The 23,038-nt window shown below is 38.8% G+C and overlaps 2 protein-coding genes across 5 annotated transcripts; one reads left to right on the top strand and one right to left on the bottom strand.

Annotated features, from left to right (window-relative positions):
- Positions 1-1,702: 1,702 nt before the first annotated feature.
- On the top strand, positions 1,703-9,996 carry LOC118800067. 3 transcript variants are annotated; one of them, XM_036560216.1, is made up of 14 exons: positions 1,703-1,996; positions 2,871-3,182; positions 3,516-3,803; positions 3,898-4,200; positions 4,813-4,875; positions 5,200-5,244; positions 5,406-5,456; positions 6,610-6,696; positions 6,856-6,874; positions 7,282-7,316; positions 7,419-7,459; positions 8,045-8,108; positions 8,493-8,533; positions 8,779-9,996. In XM_036560216.1, exons 1-14 carry the CDS (start codon positions 1,942-1,944, stop codon positions 8,830-8,832), a joined length of 1,458 nt encoding a protein of 485 aa, XP_036416109.1. In that variant the 5' UTR covers positions 1,703-1,941; the 3' UTR covers positions 8,833-9,996. The 3 variants fall into 3 exon arrangements, with proteins under 3 accessions (XP_036416109.1, XP_036416108.1, XP_036416110.1); XM_036560215.1 differs by having other exon boundaries at positions 5,197-5,244; XM_036560217.1 differs by having other exon boundaries at positions 5,197-5,244; positions 7,419-7,454; positions 8,779-8,890.
- Positions 9,997-11,859: 1,863 nt separating this feature from the next.
- On the bottom strand, positions 11,860-20,516 carry LOC118800062. 2 transcript variants are annotated; one of them, XM_036560209.1, is made up of 10 exons: positions 20,428-20,516; positions 19,544-19,855; positions 17,369-17,656; positions 16,972-17,274; positions 16,532-16,594; positions 14,556-14,603; positions 14,407-14,457; positions 13,080-13,166; positions 12,091-12,126; positions 11,860-12,010 (listed from the first exon to the last, which is right to left on the bottom strand). In XM_036560209.1, exons 1-10 carry the CDS (start codon positions 20,480-20,482, stop codon positions 11,937-11,939), a joined length of 1,317 nt encoding a protein of 438 aa, XP_036416102.1. In that variant the 5' UTR covers positions 20,483-20,516; the 3' UTR covers positions 11,860-11,936. The 2 variants fall into 2 exon arrangements, with proteins under 2 accessions (XP_036416102.1, XP_036416103.1); XM_036560210.1 differs by lacking the exon at positions 17,369-17,656.
- Between the last annotated feature and the right edge of the window lie 2,522 nt (positions 20,517-23,038).

The raw sequence follows: 23,038 nt of genomic DNA, 5'->3' as shown, positions 1-23,038 counted from the left end.
ATATAAACCAAAACTCAGACTTACTTTGCTCTGCTTTAAGCTTTAACTCAGCTATAGCTGCTTTTCTCGCATCTCCAGCAGGAAACTTTTCCTCAAAAGTGGAACAGTTTCTTGTAAAATGTCTCCTCATGTTTGACTTTTTATGAGGCTGAAGTCGCTTCTCATTCACCAGCTTCTGGTTCGAATTTTCCCCACCAGAATGTAACTGCTGCACCATTTAAGGTGGAACGGGAAAATTCGAATGAGAAACTGACTTCAGCTTTACAACTTTTTAGTGTTTGACATTTTCTCGTTGCAGATTAAACACATCAGGAAACCAGCTGGAGTTATTATAAATGCAAATCAGTCCATTCGTGTCCAAATTATCGATGTTCATCTTAAATCTCTCTCTTTGCCTCCAGAGTTTAAGAGCATTTATTGTTAAACTGTGTTGAACGACCAGCAGAGCTTTATTTTACTGTAAAGGGCAGTAAAAGAGCCGCATGCTGCTGACCGCTGACCTGGAGTAACAATGATGTGTGAACATATCAATGTTCATTCAATACATTGTTACGGGACGGCGGGGAGGCGGACCCAAGTGCAGAAATGGAAACAGAAAAAAAAGGGAAAAAATGAGTTGTTGTGATACTGGGTTGTGAATCCGAAACATGCACCTGAGGTGACCCAACGCCAGGTTCGAATCGGCGATGTATTGATCGGTGCTTCGTGGCGTTGCCACTGCGCCACTGAGGAGCACAGGTAACTACTGGCAATAACGCCTTAAGGAAGGGGGAAAAGAAAAGGCGGGAAAATGACGAACAGCAAACAAAAAGAGACGCTGAGAGCAGCGTGCTCAAACAAAGGCTGAACTAGAGAGGTGAGAGGACAGATAATAGGAAAAACAAAAAAACACTTCCACTCCAAAAACGAAGGGAAGGCAGACCTCTTCTTTTCCTTTTTTTTTATTTATTTATTTATTTATTTTTCTTTTTTTGGCTTTAAGCCACTTTGGGACAGTTTCTTTTCTCAGCCCTCTTTTCTTTTCTTTTTTAGTTTTGGGGCAATTTCTCTTCTCAGCCCTCTTTTCTTTTTCCTTTTTAGTTTTGGGGCAGTTTCTTTTCTTTTCTTTTCTTTGCTTTGCTTTGCTTTGCTTTTCTTTTCTTTTCTTTTCTTTTCTTTTCTTTTCTTTTCTGACACTAAGTACCGTACCGGTCACCCCTCTACAAAGGTGTGACAAACACCACTATTTGCCTTGACCTTAAGTAGAGGAGTCCGCAGGTGTGTCGCGTTGGGCCTAATCAGCCCGCGGACTTCTGGGAATTGGAGTTCCCTGAAGTTATGGCCCTGTGCCGCGGTCGCCCTCTGCTGGCAGCTGGCGGCACAGGCCGGACACCCTGCTGCCGTCGCCCTTTGCTGGCAGCAGGCGGCGCAGGCTGGACACCCCGCCGCCGTCGCCCTCTGCTGGCAGCAGGCGGCGCAGGCTGGACACCCTGCCGCCGTCGCCCTCTGCCGGCAGCAGGCGGGGCCGGCTGAACCCTTACATACATATCAATGTTCATTGTATATTTCCTGTTTGGCTTGCCATAAAATATATATATATGTATATATGCAGGTGGAGCTTTGGCTCCACCTAGTGGACAATGTGAGTACTCATCTCATACATGTTCATATGTGGAGAGATGTGATGACGGTGCACAGATCATGCTGTGAGTGCCCCCAAATCAAGGCTACATTCGCATTAAAAGTCTTATTGTTCTGATCTTGCCTTGATTGTTCACATCTTTGTAAGGGACCCATATCTGTAGAAATTAATGAAGAAATTAATCTGATGGGTTTTTTTCTGCTGAAAGAACAGAAAGTAGACAGGTGTGGTTTTCCTGTTATTTAATGACCTCCTTTCTGACTCTGAGAAGTGTTTAAAGTAAGCGTCTCGATGCTCTCTCTGCATCTGGTGATGGTGGAATGGCTCTGTTCATCCTCATCTCTTTCCATCTGATTCTGCAAGTTCAGCTACAAAGTGAGTTTCATTTTAGCACTAAGAGGTTTTGATTCACTGTGTTTATGTTTGTTGGGGAACAAATAACTTCAAACTGAGAGCTTTAATGTAGCGAACACTGTAACCAGTATCACTGGAATGGATGAATTATGTATGTTTTATAATGTGATTGTCTTTAGAGAACCTCTACATATGATGCATATAGTGAATTCTTGTGGTTTAATTTTTGATATATGATAAGATTACAATAGGAAGTGATGATTTTAGACTGTATTCAAAAATTATTTCTATTGTTAGAATCAGTATTTCGCTGTTGTCGGAAGAAACCCTCGTATCTCCAAAATGACAACTTTACAGGAAAAGGAAAAAGCCTACTTTACTTTTAATGCAAGTCAATGGAACCAGACTTTTTTCGAAGTAATTTTGGGTCATTTCTGTTGGTCCATTCATCATGAAATGTACACAAAATATTTAGGACCATGGGAACTTTCAAATGATGTCAAAAACTGAAAAACGTCAAAAATGGAGATACAAGGCTTTCTTCCGACAGCAGTGATATGTTGTTTGATAGTCTATTTTAGGGTTTTTGAATCATGTTTAATCTGCTTGTAGTTGATTAATATTTCACTGTTTTAGTTGTTACTTTTATTTGGTCCCTTAATATTTTTATTGTTTCATTAATTAAAATAATCTTGGGTTTTACTTCAAGGCCTGTTTATTGTCTTATTGTTTTATTATCTTGCTGTTCATTGAGTCTTCTAGTTTATTCATTTATGTCTAAGCTTTTATTAGCAAGAATTTGTTTTATTTTTTAATCCACTTGTGGCGCTCGGCTACATTGAAACCCGTGCTTCAATAAAGAATGAGTGAATGATGGAGGGTCTGTGTGTTGCAGATGTTCCTCAGGCTGAGCTCTCAGTGTTTCCTGCAGTTCTCACACAGAGAGGGTCAGTACAGCTGGACTGTAAGACTCTGTATGCTGGAGTGTCTCAGTGTTATTTCTATCCAGAGAGAGACGAGACAAATCTAAAACACTCACCATCCTGTCAGCTCTCACTCACTGGCTCTGAACTGACCGCGTGGACAGGACACAGTTACAGGTCATCTCAATCAGTCAACATTACCTGCTACTACACTGTGGATGAATTCAGAACTCAAGCTGAATCTCCTCACTCTCTACCAGCTCCAGTCACAGTCCAGGTCCTGGGTAAGTTACTGATCAATCTCTACTAGAAATAATCTCTTATTTACAGTCATGGATGAGTCAAGTGCTCCTCTGGGTTCCTCTGTTCTAAAATGCTGCTTGATGATTTTTTTGATGAGTATCAAACACTGATTTTGGAGTGATTCATATGTTGGTCTTTGGAAATGAAGTTGGAAAATGATCTCATAAAAATGAGTCATGACAGTTTTAGCACAAAAAAACACATTTTTGGAAAAAAAAAAAACCCATGAGAATGTAGAATATGAACCCTTTAGTCTTATATCCAGTGATCTGTCCAGTAGGTTGTCTGATGGTGGATCTGTCTCTATGTTGCAGATGCTCCTCAGCTCTCAGTGTCCACTTCAGGGAGAAGCTCTGTACAGCTGAACTGCACACCTCCGTATGTTGGAGTCTCTCAGTGTTATTTCTATCCAGAAGGACATGAGAGAGATTTAAAGTTTCCATCCTGTCAGCTCTCACTCACTGGAGCTGAACTGACCACATGGGCTGGACGCAATTACAGTTCACTCCAACCCGTCAATGTTATTTGCTACTACTCTGTGAAAATATCAGATAGATGGTTTACATCTCCTCACTCTCTCCCAGCTCCAGTGAGAATACTGGGTAGGTCACTGTTTATATGACTGTAATGTCACTGCTGGGAATCATAAATACAGTCGTATGAATGAGCTTCACTGTTTCACTGACCTCTCTGCAGATAAGAAACCAAACATGACAGTCAGTCATGATGATCAACGTCATGAGTTCACTCTTGTGTGTGAAATATCACTGTCACTCAGCGCTGATGTTGGGTGTGATTTCTACATTGAAGATGAGAAGTTAATGTGGATGATGTCTCAGAGGACGAGATCTGGATCACTGGCTTGTAGATTTACACCTCATAAGGATTTTCTGTTCAGTCGTATGAAATCAGCGAAGAGGAGAGAAGTGAGCTGTGATTATTCACTGAACTCTGACCAAACCGTCCACTCTCCACTCAGTGACTCATACAGCCTCACACGTGAGTGTCTTATACTGAATATCACTGTTACATTTACTGGTAACACTTTATTTAAAGGATATATACATAGAGACGTTATAGCACATGAATAATACAGTAATTAAGCAATACTTAAACATTTATAAATGGCTTATGTCAAATATCACATTAAACTAATGTAAAGGCATACAAAAGATGCCTTCAAACTAAAACAGTACAGGAAACTAATTATATGTGGTGGTCTTAACTCGACCTTTGCCTTATAAGTTCCTTTACTTGATGCTTCATAGTAATAAATAAAATAATTGTCCTTCACTTTAGGTTTAGGACTCCTTATGCTAATCCTATGACATTTACTTCACTAAACATCTTATGGCATCTTGTAAACACTGACATAAATAGTTTATAAATACTCAAATTTATTGCTTTTTAAATTTGTTATGCAATGCTTATGAATGTGTTATGAAGTCTCTATGTGTGTAGCCTTCGAATTAAGTGTTTCTTATTGGTCCCTCACTGAACTACATTGTTAACTAGTACATTTCTTTGTATGCATTAAGTCTGTTATTCGAAGCTCATCAGTGCAGTTCATTTTGTATAAGTGTTTTAATTTATTTATTTTTTTGCTGCCAGAACTGCCTCCTTTACCAACTCCAGAAACTACAACACAGCTGATAAAACCAAAATCCACCACAGGTTGTCTTTATTTTACACACAGTGGATTGTTTTATAGAAATGTTCTGCTATTTTAAGCTAATTATTTTATTTCATATAATTTATTATATAAAATTAAATTTAATCTTATACATGCTTAACAACCTGTAGCAGTATAAAAATGAACGATTATACATTCTGAACCAAGCTGTACATTTTTGTAGCAGCTTTATCTGTTGGTCCCAGTTTTGCAGTTTATACTAAAACGCACAAGCCTGCGAGTTATTTTAGACGTTGCTGTTTTAAAATGACTTTGTTCTTCATGCTCTCTAACCGCTACGTGTTCTCTGTCTCTATTCTCAGCAGCTACATACACTGTTCCCACACACCACAGTGAAGCCACAACAGCCTGTGAGTCTCTGCACTGTCCTGTGATGCTGAAGTGAACATTTAGTTCACACGATAAACGACTGTTCATACATAATTGGCCGAAATGGCTGCATATCAGCTCCAGATAATATAGCTTTATAGATGTTTTGTGTTTTTAATGACAGAATGTTTTTCCTTTGTAGCTCTAACAACCCACTCCAAACATCATGATCACATCCAAATAGTGTCCAGAAGTGAGTGAGTGACATCTGCCTGCTGAACAACCAATCATTACATTTATCATTCATTTCTAGAATTTGCTTAGTAATTCTTCAAGCTCTGTAGCAAAATTATTTAAAAAAATATTTCTGCTAATGTTAATGTGTAGTTACTTTATATTTAATTGACTTAAAAATAGGGAAAAAATGGCAATGCATGTGCAAAAGTTTGGACACCCTCACAACTGTAAAGTCTCAGAACTTTATCAATTTGTTAGGCCTTAATTGACTCATTAGGACTGGTTAAACCGTCATCATCCGATTTCAGAGCATAATAAATTCTCTGATTTTTCCAAACTTCTGCTAACACTCCACAATTATGGGCTCCTCTAAGCAGCTGGCTGAAGACCTGAAAATGAAGCTAATTGATGCCTACATAGCAGGAGAACATTATAAAAAGATATAAATTCTGGCAATTTCCACTGTCCAAAATATCATTAAGAAATGGCAGTTAAGGGGAACTGTGGAAGTCAAGGAGAGATCTGGAACACTCAGAAATTTCAGAACTGCTCGTATGCTGGCCAGAAAGGCAAAGCAAAACCCCTGTATGACAGCAAGGGACCTACAGAAAAGTTCTGCTGACACAAGAGCGGTGGTGCAGTGTTCTACTGCACAACGTTGCTTAAACAAACATGATCTGCATGGAAAAGTCATCAGAATGATATCTGTGACCTCATCACAAAAGTCAACATCTCAAGTATGCAAACAACTTCTAGATCAGCCAAAGGCATTTTAGAAACAAGTGCTGTGAAATGATGAATTAAAAATGGAACTCTTTGGCCACCAAAGGCAAGGCAACTGTTAAGCATGGGGGTGGATCTGTCATGGTTTGGGTTGTGTGGCAGCTGATGGCATGAAAACCGATGCACAGATAGATGGAAGAATAGATTCCTCTATATCGGCTAATTCTGGAAGCAAATGTGACACAGACTGTCAAGAAACTGAAGTTGAAAAAAGGCCAACTTTTACAATAAGACCCTCGTCCAGAACATCCCTCAAAGTCCACCATGCAAAACAGTTTACTGCAGAGGACTGTGACTGAATATTTCCTCATAGAAAATATGTGTGATATGTGACAAAATGTGTTGTCTTAGCACAGAAATTCCAAATTCGTCTTGTTGTTATTCAGGAACTTTTCTCATCATGCTGCTATCAACCACCTCTGTCAGCGTCTTACTGGCTGGAGTGATGATCGTCTGTCTGTGCAGATTTATCAGTGAGTCCATCAGCTGATTCACTCATACAGACAAGAACAAGAACAAACCAGCTCAGCGTTGTTTAGAGAACTGAATGTTATTCAATATTCTGAATACATTCTGAATAAAATATACTTTTAATTGACTTGTTGTTTTTTTAAATATATCTTCCTTTTCAGGAAAGCAGAGCACAGAGAGGTGAGAAACACCCAAACTATGTGTAATTAAAGTAGCCAATACAAGAACAAACAAAAACAAAACAAAAGATAATATTTTAAGTAAACTCCCTAAACTTTCCTTAATCCCTCAGCCTAAACTCAACCCAAAACCTAACCCTGAGAAAGATTATTTAACTGAAGTTCTGTTAAATAAGATTATGTCCATGTTTGCTTTGATCAAAGATATTCTGATGATCAATGATGATGATTCATCTAATCTTTTCCCTAATTCTAATTCTAACCCTAACCTTAACCTCAACACAACACCTAAACCTAATCCTAAACATAACTGTAAACCTGAATCTAAAATGCAGATAGTTTGTTTACATTTTGATCATTCAATGATGTGACAGGCAAAAATATTATGGTAAAATTTTGTTTTAACAGATTATTTAAGGTGGACTCAAAGAGTGGCAATCAAGGTACATTTACTGTATAGACACTTTCTGTCTGAAAGAATTCTACAAATTACTAAATCAAATGTGAGTCAAACGGGTCGAGGTCTGATGGTGTTTCTTTTGCAGGAGACATGATCACCATGGCCAGTGCCCAGGACACAAGTGCTGTTTGTATTTCTCTATTCACCATTTTTCTTACATTTCTTACTTTATTTACTGCTTATTCCAGTATCACTGATGTTGCCCAGAGGGATTAGTGAGAAAAGCTTTGTGTTGTACTTCATTCAGGAACCACTCAAGTATCTATGAGTCGTTTACTGTTAGATTGATCTCATTACCATTATATATAAGAACAATGGATAACATATGTAATAGATATACTCATTGCCGTAATACATAATGGCAAAGAGATCAAGAGGTGAATGTAATGTTAAACATCTTACAGTGACACTTGAACTCTGCTACATAACATTGCATATGTGTGACATAACCATACCATAAACATCATGGCAGATATGCTGTTATGCTTTGCCATGACAGATTATGTCCAGTAATATAGGGTCATGTTAACATGGCTGTTGTTATTATGTTAATGTTATGTAGCATGGTTAAAAGAAAGTGTTCACCGTCTTACAGATACGTGATCGTTCCTGACTCGTCAGTCACTCTGTATGAGCAGAACAACAATAATAATCAACAGAACTAAACTTTCACCAAAGTTACAGTACTGCTTTATGTTTCCCTTCCTTCAGAACAGTGCCTCAAATTTCCACTACTCAGTGATCAACTGTGTGCCAACACCTTCTCAGCCTTCAGGTAAGACAAATTTACCAAATGTACTCAGATTATGTCAAACAAACAGGACTATCTGAAATAAAGTATCACCTGAATGAGCCACTAAGAGAACAAAAGCCATTTTCTTGACCACAAAAATCCACTGTCAGTAAAAGTAACAGTTTCACTCACTTCCTCAGGGGAAATTTTACCCCAAATCTGGGACTGAAACACTCATCGGTCACTTAATCAGAAAACCCACTCTTGTAGCTCAACCTTGCTGGTGTACAGTTAGAGACTGTAGCCCATCTGCTGAGTCGTGTTAGCCATACTCCAGTCCTTCACCAGTGGTCAGTTTCTCAACACAGAACTGCTCTTGTGAATAAAAGCAATAAAATCTGTTACTGAATATAACTGTTTTTTCAGGCCCCTTTGGAAAAACACAAGACCATTCTGAAGACAAAAAGGTGAGCAGGAGTACATTAAATACTATATATTGCTTGGTGGAAAAACTGTTTCTTGTAATTAATAAATAATGCAATTATTTATTAGTAATAAACACTTGTGCATGTTTATTTTATTGTACTGTATGTCTTTTTTTTGCTTTATCACTTTCTGTCCCACTGATGATATAATGGAGCTTAAGACTGAGTTAAATGCATTTAATGCATTCTTAAACTGTCGCCTCAGACTTCGTCTTTTACCTCTGCAGGACGTCGAGTATCATATGTACTGCAGCATCACTGACACAGTGACGGACTCTTAGCTCTTCAGCCTGCAGCTGATTCAGCACCACTGTGTATTTTAACATGCCTTGAACTCAGTATGTCTTCAGGAGTCTTACCTCTTTTGAATATGTTGTCATTTAGTCTGATGTTTTAATCCTTATGAATAAACAAACTTTCATGCAGACTCTTTGCGTAGAAGCAGCTCAGGTACAGCATGTTTTGATTCTCATCTCATTGTATTAGCATTAGCAGTGACTATCACTTATATAAATACAGGAATAGTTTCTTCAAGATGTTGGTTTTCTTCATTTGAACTACAGAATAGTTGATTTTATATAAGATTAATATAAGTGGGCTATGAATTGAAATGAAAACAAGCACTGCACACCATCATATAATGGTTCTCCTAGCACAGAGAATTTAAAAGGTCTTACAACAACGGTATTATATCTGCTAGACGTGTAGATTCTCACACTGGCCACGCTCTGTATGTGGTTTAAGGCAGTCAGTATAAATACCCTGCTATTTTTGAATTATACTGTGGTCTGCATTTAACCACTGACCTTCTACTTACTGAGGTATTTTTACAGTGGTGCGTCTGGGTGACTCGCTGATAATCTGTCCAATCTATCACCATCTCTCACTGCAACAGAAAACTATTAAAAGTACTAGCTATGTCTTTTAAGTTACTACACAATCAGCTAGATCTAATAGTTCTACCTACTACCTAACTCACCACCTCACCAACATTAGGCCCTATTGGGACAGGATTAGTTTTATTTGAGGGGGTGGGTGATGTCATTTTTACCAGCATTTCTCAGTGATTTTAGACCCGTCCAAATGCGCCATGTCAGTCATTTTTACCAACTTCGTGCTCCGGTTTCAGCAAAGATTCCAGCGCCTTTTACTTCCTGTAAAACGAGCAGTGGAAATAAACTGAGGTTATATTAATCCTGTGTGAATCTAAGTCAGTAAAAAGACCATAATATCTTGTGGAGAAGGCTTAAAGAAGTGCTTCCATGTGTACTCTGACGAAGCTGAAGCTTATTATTCACCAGCTTCTTGTTCGTATTTTCCTGTTCCACCTTAAATGGTGCAGCCCGAATGTAATTGTTGCACCATTTAACGATGAGCAGGAAATTCAAACAAGAAGCCGACTTCAGTGTCATCATGAATGGAGCCGCCATGTTTTAGAAAACAATAACAGCAGACATGTTTAAATAAATAAATGTTTCAATAATTAATTACTTTATTTTAATTATGTAATTAATTAATTGTTTATAGTACATGTTTAAACAATTTGATAGATTGTATACAATTATACAAGCTTATGTCATTTATTGAAATTAAATTAAATCATTTAATAAAACATTTAATAAATGAAATGTTTTTTATGATTTATTCCCTAACTTTTTCATATGATAATGAAAATAAAAAATGCAAGCGTCTCTCCATTTATACTTCCTCTCACTGGCTACTTTATTAGAAACACCAACCTTGTACTTTTAAACTGACCACTTTATTAGAAACACCTACCTTGTTCCTCCACTCACTGGCCACTTTATTAGAAACATATTACTTCCCATTTTTCACTGTCAATTTTTGACCACAGGTCTGCTGGTGTTCAGATGTTGAGTGGTGGTCCATTTTTAGCACTGCAGTGACACTGATGTGTCTGTGTGTGTAGTGTGTCTGTGTGTGTGTGTGCTGGTAGGAGCGTATCTGACACAGCGGTGTTACTGATTAAGGAGTAGAGGAAGAGGAAGACTAGCAAAACTATACATCAGATGAGCTACAGTCTCTGTACACCAGCAAAGTAGAGCTACAAAAGTGTTCATTACTCTATACATAGTATAATAGAGCTCTGATGTCCTCTGGTGGACATGAGCACCACTGTCATGAACATATACTTATTCATGAGAAGGCAGAGCTACTGGTGCAGTTAGAACATGGAATGTTGGTGATATCGAATCAAATCTGAGCATAATGTGTTTAACATCTTACAGTGTGAATCCAACACTCAAATAACATAAGGCACTGTTTTACATGCTTTTGGGATTTGACCCTCTTCTGCCCATTTGTTGCAACACTAGTTCCATAACCGAACATCTGCTGGTTGTCTGTCTTTGATGCCTGTGGACGTCTTATTAAGGTAATATCTGAACATCTGGATAGGTGACCTACTTAATCTATATCAGTCAGAACTTTTTCAAGTTCTTGGAGTAAAATCAATTTATACTGATATTATGAATTATGAATAACTTCCTTCCACCAACATTTCAATTTGCCCTTTTTTGATTCACTTCAATCCATTTTCAAAGCAGCTTCACAAGTCGCCTAAATAGAGCTGATTATATGTGAAGCCTGAATAATCACAGCCATACAGTTTAACATAACAACAAAACATGGGGTGCCCAACCTTTTGCCTATGACTATAGTAAAGAAGCATCTGGGACACTGAGTTTTGTGTCTGTGTAGCCAGTCTATAGTCAATAGTCTACATAGACAAAATCAACAACTTGGCCTTAAAGTAGTCAGTTTAGGTTTTAAAATGAGAAATTTAATTGTAAGCATTCATTTAATACTCAAGTGTGCTGTACTGAATTTGTTTCAGGCCTTTCTCAGCACACTGACCACTGATATGAAGATCAGGTTGAATTCCTTCTTTCTTATAGAAGGAATAGCCAGTATCAAAAGCTATTTGGCTGATAATGCCGCCCCCTTGTGGAAAGTTTTAGACTGCTAAACATGAGTGCATGAGGTGGAATTTGCACCTCTAACAACGTTACTCAAATTTAGCAGAAGAAACAGTTTCACTCTACAAACCTCACATCTAGCTAACACAAGACAGCATACTCGGATTTTCAGAAGATTTTAATGTTTTCAGTTTAAGTATGAACATATTTATCTCTAAAAACATTAGACTAATGTTAACAAAGTGTAAATTTTATTCCTTTTAAGAAATTCATTATAGCAAGAAGTAGGATCACATTGTAGGTCTTTGACATGCAACACCAACTTTATATATACATTTAAAAACAATATTAGATTTGTAATGAATTCATGTTTAATCTTGTTTGATGGAGGACCAGTGGCATATCCTGTGTGCCGTCCATCATTCAGGAAGCTGAAACATTTCTCTTTATTGCTCCTGGGTGGACAGACTGTAGATTACTGCTGTGTAAACGGTTTCATCATTATCTTCAGTCAGACACTCTGCAAAAAATTAAAGTTAATTATTTATTCCACATTGGCTGGTGTACTGAAATGAAGGAACTGAATGTTTGTGAGCTCACCTGCAACCCTGCAAAGGCTCCCAGTTTTCTTCTTTCCTGAAAGGAAAATAATGACTCTAAATAAATCGGTGATTCTTAACTCTAGCTCTGTGGACCCCATGTTCTTCACACATTCAAATTATTAATGCCCCATATCTGCTGTAGTTCATGAAGGCCTTGCTATTTAGTTTATGTGCTAGGTCAGCTGACTACGCAGTGATGAGAACAGATGTGAACAGAGACTGTAACAGAGATGAGAACAGAGACTGTAACAGAGATGAGAACAGAGACTGTTACAGGGAGGTGAACTGAGACTGTTACAGGGATGAGAACAGAGATGTGAACAGAGATGTGAACAGAGACTGTTACAGGGATGTGAACAGAGACTGTTACAGGGATGAGAACAGAGACTGTAAAAGGGATGTGAACAGAGACTGTAACAGAGATGAGAACAGAGACTGTAACAGAGATGAGAACAGAGACTGTAAAAGGGATGTGAACAGAGACTGTTACAGGGATGAGAACAGAGACTGTAACAGGGATGTGAACAGAGACTGTTACAGGGATGAGAACAGAGACTGTAGCAGGGATGAGAACAGAGACTGTTACAGGGATGTGAACAGAGACTGTTACAGGGATGAGAACAGAGACTGTAACAGGGATGAGAACAGAGACTGTAACAGGGATGTGAACAGAGACTGTTACAGGGACACAAACAGAGACTGTCACAGGGATGTGTACAAACCTTGCCCCACTCCAGCCCCTACTCTCCTACTCTCTGATGCTCCCTCCTTACATTGTCTGTGTTTTAGACACCTTAAAGGCAGATTTCTAGTATAGTTGTTGCCACTTGCGCACAGAGCTAGAACAAGGTGTCAGCTGATTCAGATAGTTAATCTCCTCCAAAGTACTACACAAATCATCCAACACAGTAAATCCATAGTTGTGAAACTGAGCTGATTTGTTCCTGATCTCTTTTGGTATCAGTACATTTCAAATAATGGACTTACTGATGAATCTGCAAAGACAGATGAGCATCACTTCAGCCAATAAGACACCGACAACAGAAGCTGATAGCATTGTGACAAGGTCTGTTCCTGAATAATGAAAAAAAAAATGTATTAGATATTGTTGGACTACAGAAACAAAAGTCTTCCATAGTTTACATCAGTATTATTTTAAAAATCTCAGATCAATTTTATAGATGTTTATTGCATATTTGTTCTGTCACACTAACTACATTCACATGCACATAATGGTCTGACTAAGTACTTAGTTAGTCTAAGGTAAGGGTGTCAAACTCATCCACTAAAAGGGCTAAAATATCAAAAAATCCATGCGCCAGAGAACACCAATGTTTTTTTATTTTATTTTAATTAACATTTTGCTATAAACTGAACTGACCATTGTTTAATTAAAATATGCAAAAATGTCAATAGTAATAATCTTGAATTATTACATGAATACTTGAAATATTGAAATGTAAATGTCCCCAGGAGCTCAGTCTTTTAAACCCACCTATTTGCTTGAACAAGACACCTGGCATGTTTTCTTTGCTGCAAGTTCATTAAGACTTGGGCTCAGTTTCTGAGCTGCTGAGCTCATGTTAGGAGTTTATATTGGCTGAACTGAAGTTGGTGTGTTTGGTGATATGACTGGTGTGGAATTGTGTAGAATTGTGCAGAACTGAGGTGTAACCACTGTCCCATAGATTGCTGTTGGGGTAGGAGAGTCGGAGCACACATTATGTTGCAGTGCATGCTGGGGACTGTAGTGTAGCGCATAGTAAAACGGGACATTCTTAATAGAAAATGAAATACTGATAACGGATAGGATTGTGTCACGGGTCTGATCAGGCCTGCGGGCCTTGTGTTTGACACATGGGGTCTAAGGAACTGGACCAACACAAGAGGTTAATAAGAGCTGCATAAAGCCTAGTACATTTAAAGTCCTGTTGATTTTATAAAGGTAAACGCCACTTCCAGGATGCACCTGAGTTTATTCACATATAAGTTTCCCACCATTTAAAATGTGTTGCAAAGTGTTTTTCTCCTTCAGTTTACTAATGATGTCGATTCCTGACAAGTATGTGCTTTTACAGTCAGTGGAGTGATCTAGACATTTACATGTCAAACTCTGTGTCTGTATCTGACCAGTACTGGTTTGGACCACATGTTATAGTCAGGTAAAGCTGAGAAGGGAGCATGACAATTGAACTGTGTTGTTTACATAGTGAGACTTAGTTAGACTAGCAGTCTTAGACTAATATATAACGTGTGGTGTGCACACAGGACAGTTGAGATGTACAAAACACATCTAAATTTAAAACAACCTCACCTTCAGGCACCTTTTGGATGTGCTGATTGTAGTTAGAATAGGTTGTGAGAGCTATGGGGGAAAACACATTCAAAGTTAATTAAGGCTAACATCTCTATTAAGCTATTATCTGGAGCTGACAAGACCTGAATATTGACTTTAAAACTCACAGGCAATGGTGGTTTGACCGTGGAGTGTAATAACGTCATATGGAGCAGCTGAGATTAAAAAACACAACAGTTAGAGGGTGTGAACAGATTACATTCTAATGTTAAACGTTTTATATATAGCACTCCTGTATCTTGAGATTAACTGAATAAGCTTCACAAAGTACATTCATGTACTTTACATGTATAAATTACAGATGTTACTATCATGTTATTACATGATGCTACAAATATTTATTCTGTGATTATCCATCTAGGTTGTTTTGACCTTTCAACATTTTTTAGGCTCTCTCTTATTTTCCTGTCTTGTTCCTGAGTCACGACACAATAGCAACAATTAAAAATGCTTGGTCTTTAAGCTGCTACAAATATATAAAATGTAGCTTAGAATAAATAGTAATTCATCTTTTATACACATACTTCTGCATAGAAAGGCTTGAGCACCTCCAGTTAAATTCCATGTTGTATTGATTTTCTGAGTGACAATAAGTTAACACACCCTCTACAGAAACTGTATTGAATTTAACGTAATGGAAAAAATAAAATATAAACTGTTATGTCACATTACACTGATGTGCCAAAAGTCATTGGATAGGAATTAATATTTTGTAGGACCCCCTCTAGCCCGGCAAAGTGCAGCTACTCGATGTGGCTTCGATTCCACCAGTGGACAGAAGACGTCTGGAGGGAGGTTGAGCTATGCCAACTGGATAGCCACCCACAGCACTGTGGTGTTTGCAGGTGCAGGATATCTGGTGTGAATGGACCTCCCCACCACATCCCATAAATGCTTGATTGGGTTTCATGTTGGGTGAACTTGAAGGCCACGCCATTCATTGAAACTCTTCAGAATGCACCTTGAACCAATTCTGGACAACCTGGGCCCGACGGTGGGGTGCATCATACTGCTGGAATATCCCATCATTGTGGGGGCACATGAAGTCCATGAAGGGCTGCAAATGATCACCAAGCAGTGAAATGTAGCAACAACGTAGGCAAACCAGTGGACCCAACCCATGCCATGAAAACACGACAGTATGGAACCACCACCAGCCTGCACAGAGCCTTGTTGACAACTGGGGCCCACGGCTTCATGGGGTCTGCATCACATACACCCCCTACCATCAGCCTGAAACATATACCATGACTCATCGGACCACGCCACATGTTGCCAGTCCTCTAGGGTCCAGTTAGCAAACTCACAAGCCCCGCTGTGTCCGGTGTTGTGGTGTTAACAGAGGCACTCTGATGGGTCTTCTGCTCCCATATCCCATGGAAGCTGAAGAACATGGCACTGACCTGCAGGATAATGTGTGTGGGGCCTCCTGCATTGAGTGTGGATGTGATTTCTGCCAGAGTCACTTGTCTGTTTGCACAGACAATTCTAGCCAAACGGCGCCGGTCACGATCATTAAGCACCCGTGGATGGCCACTGCGCTGTCCACTGTGGGTGGTAAGGCCTTCACTGATGTATTCCCGGGACACACATGACACTGTGGATTGAGGAATGTTTAATGCCCGCACAACTCCAGAAATGGAATGTCCCACCCATCTGGCACCCTCTGCCATGCCTCCTTCAAACTCTGACAATTCACATTGCTTTGCCATGAGCACACTGACCAGAGGTAATGCCACTTCATAATCAGTTTGCATACTGCTATCCTACGATTTTGGCACATTAGTGTATATTTAATGTTTTATTTTTTCCAATATGTAAAACTTTCCAATATGTAAAATCAGAAATTGTTTATTAAAACATGCAGAAATGTGTTCTCTGTAGAGGATGTGTTATCTTATTTTAACTTAGAAAATCAAAACAACATGGAATTTGACCGCTCACCGCATGTGACTGTATAAAGGTGGTCTTCAGAACAGATGAGGATTTTGTAAAATCTGCAGTAAGAAATATTCAGTTTATTTAAAAAGATAATTTCAGTGTAATATAAATCCAGTCTGTGTAAGATAAGAATTTGACAGACTTGTGGTAGATTTCTGCCTTTTTGACTGCGTTGTAGTTTCTGGAGTTGGTAAAGGAGGCAGTTCTGGCAAAAGAGGAAACAAACACACTCATACAAAATGAACTGCATGGATAAGCTTTGAAAAACAGACTTAATGCATAAAATGAAATGTGCCAGTTAACTATATAGTTCAGTGAGGCACCTTGTAATTAACACTTCATTTGAAGGCTGCATACAACTGTCCATCTCTTTAATTAAGGTCTGTTATGCCAATACAATGTCATTTATTTCATTAAGCACCTTGTGTCATTCAAACATAACCTGTTTATAAATGTTCAAGCAATGCTTCATAACGACATTATTCAATGGTTATGTACGTGTTATGAGGTCTCTATGTACATATCCTTCAAATAAAGTGTTACCAGTAAATGTAACAGTGATATTCAGTATAAGACACTCACGTGTGAGGCTGTATGAGTCACTGAGTGGAGAGTGGACGGTTTGGTCAGAGTTTAGTGAATAATCACAGCTCACTTCTCTGCTCTTCGCTGATTTCATACGACTGAAAAGAAAATCCTTATGTAATGTCAAACTACAAGCCAGTGATCCAGACCTCGTCCTCTGAGACATCAACCACCTTAACTTCTCATCTCCAATGTAGAAATCACACCCAACATCAGCGCTGAGTGACAGTGATATTTCACACACAAGAGTGAACTCATGACGTTGATCATCATGACTGACTGTCACTGTTGGTTTCTTATCTGCAGAGAGGTCAGTGAAACAGTGAAGCTCATTCATACGACTGTATTTATGATTCCCAGCAGTGATATTACAGTCATATAAACAGTGACCTACCCAGTATTCTCACTGGAGCTGGGAGAGAGTGAGGAGACAGAAGCTGTCTATCTGATATTTTCACAGAGTAGTAGCAAATAACGTTGACGAGTTCGAGTGAACTGTAACTGTGTCCAGCCCATGTGGTCAGTTCAGCTCCAGTGAGTGAGAGCTGACAGGATGGAAACTTTAAATCTCTCTCATGTCCTTCTGGATAGAAATAACACTGAGAGACTCCAACATACGGAGGTGTGCAGTTCAGCTGTACAGAGCCTCTCCCTGAAGTGGACACTGAGAGCTGAGGAGCATCTGCAACATACAGACAGATCCACCATCAGACAACCTACTGGACAGATCACTGGATATAAGACTAAAGGGTTCATATTCTACATTCTCATGGGTTTTTTTTCCCCGTTATTTATGTGACAGAAATCACCTGGCATTACTGTGGTTTTATGTACTAAAACTCATTTTTACATGACTGTTTCCCAACCTCTCTTTATTCTCCAGAACACACAACTTACTGTTACTGTTCCTTTAAGACTGATGTGGATGATTCTACTGAATTGGTTCAAAGTCAGAGTTGAAAACACATTTGTACGTTGACTGACTTGCACTTTAGACTAAATCCTTTTGCTGTGAGTGACCCTCTACTTTAATTATGATTGTTTTATTAAAACAAATGACTGAAAATTCCATGTTGTAACTAACAAAACAATCATAACATGAAACGTTACTAAATATTACATTTAGAAACAATAAACAACAAATAAAAGAAACTTTTTTTTTCAAGATAGGAAGGAAAACACAAATGTTTTTTCATTATTATTTCTCTTTAACACTGGTATCATCCACAGGTACTGAATAACTACAGAGTCAGTGTTTGATTGATTGAGTTCATTGAACAACAAACTCATACTTAATTTTTTATTTTGATTAGTGATTGTGCATTGCACTGTTGTTATCCCATTTATACATACTATGTTCTGCCGGATTTTTGTCCGCTAACTCATCCCCCAGCTTTCGAGATATCGACACCGTTCCAACTTCAAAATATTCTGTCTGAACGGGAATGGTGTGCTTGCATACAGCTTTTTGATCTGACATACAGTTTTCGTCCAATCTTTGTTAAATTCGGATTTTTTTCCCATGAGAATGAATGGGGTAGAACATTGTATGTCCATCTACTGTACTTCTGCTTGACCGAAATGCTCCATTTCGCATATACTACCTCAGCGCAGGCCCCCGACTACAAATTCAATATTGCTCTGACCTACACTCATCTGTTTGTCTTTTTTTCCTCATCCCTCATTTCTCCTATAGAGTCCCATTCATTTTTGCTGCCACACAAACTCCTGCACTCCTCTATATGTTGTTTTTTCATCCTTTGTTCCTCTCAAAGATTCCCATTCATTTCAACAAAATGGAGCTAACACTTGGCAGCTCCCTACAAACATCTAAATAAACACCCCATACACCATGGCAACTGCTTAGCAACAATATAGCAACCGCGTGGGATACGATAGCAACTGCCTAGCAACACCTTAACAACCACCTAGGTTACCATAGCAACCACCTAGTAACACCCTAGCAACCACCTTAGATACCATAGCAACCGCCTAGCAATGCCTTAGCAACCACCTGGGATATCATAGCAACCACCTGGAATACCATAGCAACTGCCTAGCAACACCATAGCAACTACGACGGGTACCATAGGAATTGCCTAGCAACACCTTAGCAATCATCTGGCATACCTTGGCAACCACCTGGAATACCATAGCAACTGCCTACCAAAAACTTGTGATACCATACCGACCACCTCGCAACACCCTAACAACCACTTAGCAACAACTTATTAACCACCTTGGATACCATAGCAACCTCCTAGCAAAACCTTAGCAACCACCTGGGATACTATAGCAACCACCCATTAACAACCTAGCAACCATATAAAATACCATTGCAACCACCTGGCAACACCTTAGCAACCATTCTGAAATTGCTTAAGCTGTGCAATCACTCTGCATTTTGTTCAGGAAATGCACTGACTACTAGTTTTTGTTTTGAAAACGTTTGTTTTTCTTGTGAAAACTTTAACAATGGAAAAAGCCTCTTAGAACCCAGAGAAAAACCTGACTCATCCATGACTGTAAATAAGAGATTATTTCTAGTAGAGATTGATCAGTAACTTACCCAGGACCAGGACTGTGACTGGAGCTGGTAGAGAGTGAGGAGATTCAGCTTGAGTTCTGAATTCATCCACAGTGTAGTAGCAGGTAATGTTGACCGATTGAGGTGATCTGTAACTGCGTCCTGTCCACCTGGTCAGTTCAGAGCCAGTGAGTGAGAGCTGACAGGATGGTGAGTGTTTTAGATTTGTCTTGTCTCTCTCTGGATAGAAATAACACTGAGACACTCCAGCATACAGAGTCTTACAGTCCAGCTGTACTGAACCTCTCTGTGTGAGAACTGCAGGAGACACTGAGAGCTCAGGCTGAGGAACATCTGCAACACACAGACCCCCCATCAGTCACTTTTTCTTCATTTAAGTACAGGTTACACTGAGGAACAGCTTTAATGTAGCTGAGTGCAGCAGGAGGGTAAAGAAAATAAAGTTTCAAACTAATAAGAGCTCAGAAGTAAATGTGTAAACTATAAAACTCAATGAACATGGATAATAAAACCATGACAACAAAACAATAAACAGGCCTTGAAGTAAAACTCTTAAAACAACAGAGTACAGCAGAGTAAAACTGATCTAAAACCCTCGGATATACAAATCGAACAATACATACTGGTTCTAATGATAGAAAATCATTTCTGAATACAGTTTAAAATCATCACTTCCTATTGTAATGTTATCATATATCAAAAATTAAAACGCAAAAATTAACAATATGCATCATATGTAGAGATTCTCTCAATACCATCACATTACAAAACATACATAATTCATCCGTTCCAGCGATACTGGTTACAGTGTGCTCTACATTAAAGTCCTCAGCTTGAAGTTATTTGTTCCCCAGCAAACAGAAACACAGTGAATCAAAACCTCTTAGTGCTAAAATGAAACTCACTTTGTAGCTGAACTTGCAGAATCAGGTGGAAAGAGATGAGGATGAACAGAGCCATTTCACCATCACCAGATGAAGAGAGAGCATCGAGACGCTTACTTTAAACACTTCACAGAGTCAGAAAGGAGGTCACTAAATAACAGGAAACCACACCTGTCTACTTCTGGCCTCTTGTTTTTTTCAGCAGATTAATTTCCTCATTAACTCTTTTAGATATGGGTGCCTTACAAAGATGTGGACTGTCAAGGCAAGATCAGAATTGAAGCCTTGATTTGGGGGCACATCCATGCATTATATCCGCAACACCGCCACAATTCTCCCCACATGAATAGGTATGATATCAGTACTCATGTTGTCCACTAGGTGGAGCCAAAGCCCTAAAATTATTTATTAAAATGCTACTATATTACACAGCAGTACCTCACAGCTCTGGTTGCATACTTTGCCAGTCGTGGTGCTATAGTTCAAATAAGAGGTAAGGAAGAATGAAAATAAAGACGAGACAAAAGCAAATGATGGTTGAAATCAAAAAAATTGTAAAATAATTGAAGAAATCAAGAAGTATAAAGAATAAGTCAAAACAGCTCCCAAGCAGGATAAAAACCAATACTACAATAACAACTGAAACATGTTATTATAAATGCAAACAAATATGAAAGCACAAGGATTGTTTTTCAGAAGTCATGAGGCAAAACAAAAAACAATGGCGAGTAAATCACCAAGACACTTTTTTGATGTCAGCTACACAGAAGAACCTTCAGTGCTAGAAGATGAAATCACAGATACTGAGATCACTGACCAAAAGCAAAGCCACAGAAATCAATAACATGGTAATGGAAATATTTCAGGATTCTGAAGAAGATTCAGTTAGTGATGACCAAATTATGTCAGTGAATCTGGAAAACCACTGAATGTCCAGCCGATTGCAGAAGGTCACTTTTTATCCCAGTACCAAAGAAAGGAGACCAGAAAGAATGTGGAAACTATCCTAAATTCCCCTTCCTTTAACAAGCCACTGTCATGACAGAAAATGGACAAACGCACTGTTCTGATGTAGGCAAAGGTGTCAGACTAGGCTGTCCACTATCCCCATACTACATGAGACGTTAGAACTCTCCAGCCTAAGTCTCTATAATGTAAGAAGGTAATAACAATAACAATAAGGAGGACAAAGCAATATTTATATACATCTGTCTATCTATCTATCTATCTATCTATCTATCTATCTATCTATCTATCTATCTATCTACACACCTGGCTCTATTCAGATGCCCCTGCAGGTCTTCACTACCTGGATCTTGTGTCACAGACCATGATTGGAGCGAAACTCTGCAGGGTGGTAGATCTCCAGGACCAGGACTGGGCACCCCTGATCTGTCCTAAAGTTTGTAGACACTTGCATTTCTTGCACTTGCAGTTTTTTCTAAAATGAGGGCTATTTATAGTCAGTTTGTCCTCCTTTGCTGCAGTAACAGTCTCTACTCTTCTGGGAAGGCTTTACAGTAGATGTTGGAACATTGCTGTGAGGATCTGATTGAGCATTAGTGAGGTCAGGTACTGAGTTGGATGATCAGTTATGCATCTCCCGCTTATCCCAAAGGTATTGGATGGAGCTCCATCACTCCAGAGAACACAGTTCCACTGCTCCACAGTTCAGTGCTGGGGGGCTCTACATCTAGCTCACTCTTAGCATTGTGCATGGTGACCTTATGTGTGGCTGCTATAGAGTGTCCAATTCTAGTGCCAGTGCTTTTCTCTGGAGATTATAGAAGCTTTGTGTGCATAATTGTAATTGAACACCTTTGTCAGCAATAAGTGCATCTTAATGGGCTGAATCCACTAAAGAGAGTCTACAAATCTTTGGACACACAGTCAGACTATCTGTCTATTTCCTCTTGAACTCACTTCACACATTGTTCACACATACATTTTAAAACATATTTGGAGCTGGAATGTCATATGGCTCTTTAGAAGGACAGTGTTATGTGAGTGGCCTCAAACAGAGGCCTGTTTATGGTCTACAACATAAGCTACATGACGAGTATTCATATCGAATTCATTTATTATAATACTCTCTGACAGTTATATAGGGTCAAGACCAAGTCACCCAAATAACTGAAAAGATTAGCATAAAATATTGACAAGGGCAAAATATTTACAATCCATTGTGTGGCCAGTGTAATGCGTAATTTGTACTGTTTAAAAATAGGTGTCTTTGAATGTTTCCTACTTAATTTATCACAACTGTGTTTTGGTTTTCTGGCAATACACAGACTTGTGTGTCAGAGCAGTGATGGTCTAAATTGACGTGGGTATTAAAGTAATGTCACAACAGTGAAGTAATGTGTAAGTAAATTAATTCTTTCATTTGAGCTAATTTGACAGAGAGACACTCACTAGAAATTGTATGGACGATGCACTACATGAGACGTTAGAACTCTCCAGCCTAAGTCTCTATAATGTAAGAAGGTAATAACAATAACAATAAGGAGGACAAAGCAATATTTATATACATCTAGAACTCAGAGCTTTAGACTGCATTAGAAAAATCACAGTCCTTCTGAAGCTTCACCAAGTGTCACAGGGTAAGTGTCAGTAAGTAAGTGTGTGAATG

This window comes from Colossoma macropomum, unplaced genomic scaffold (genome assembly GCF_904425465.1).
Source record: "Colossoma macropomum unplaced genomic scaffold, Colossoma_macropomum, whole genome shotgun sequence".
Taxonomy (NCBI): domain Eukaryota; kingdom Metazoa; phylum Chordata; class Actinopteri; order Characiformes; family Serrasalmidae; genus Colossoma; species Colossoma macropomum.
Note: the sequence above shows the minus strand (reverse complement) of the source record. Positions and strands in the feature narration are given on the sequence as shown.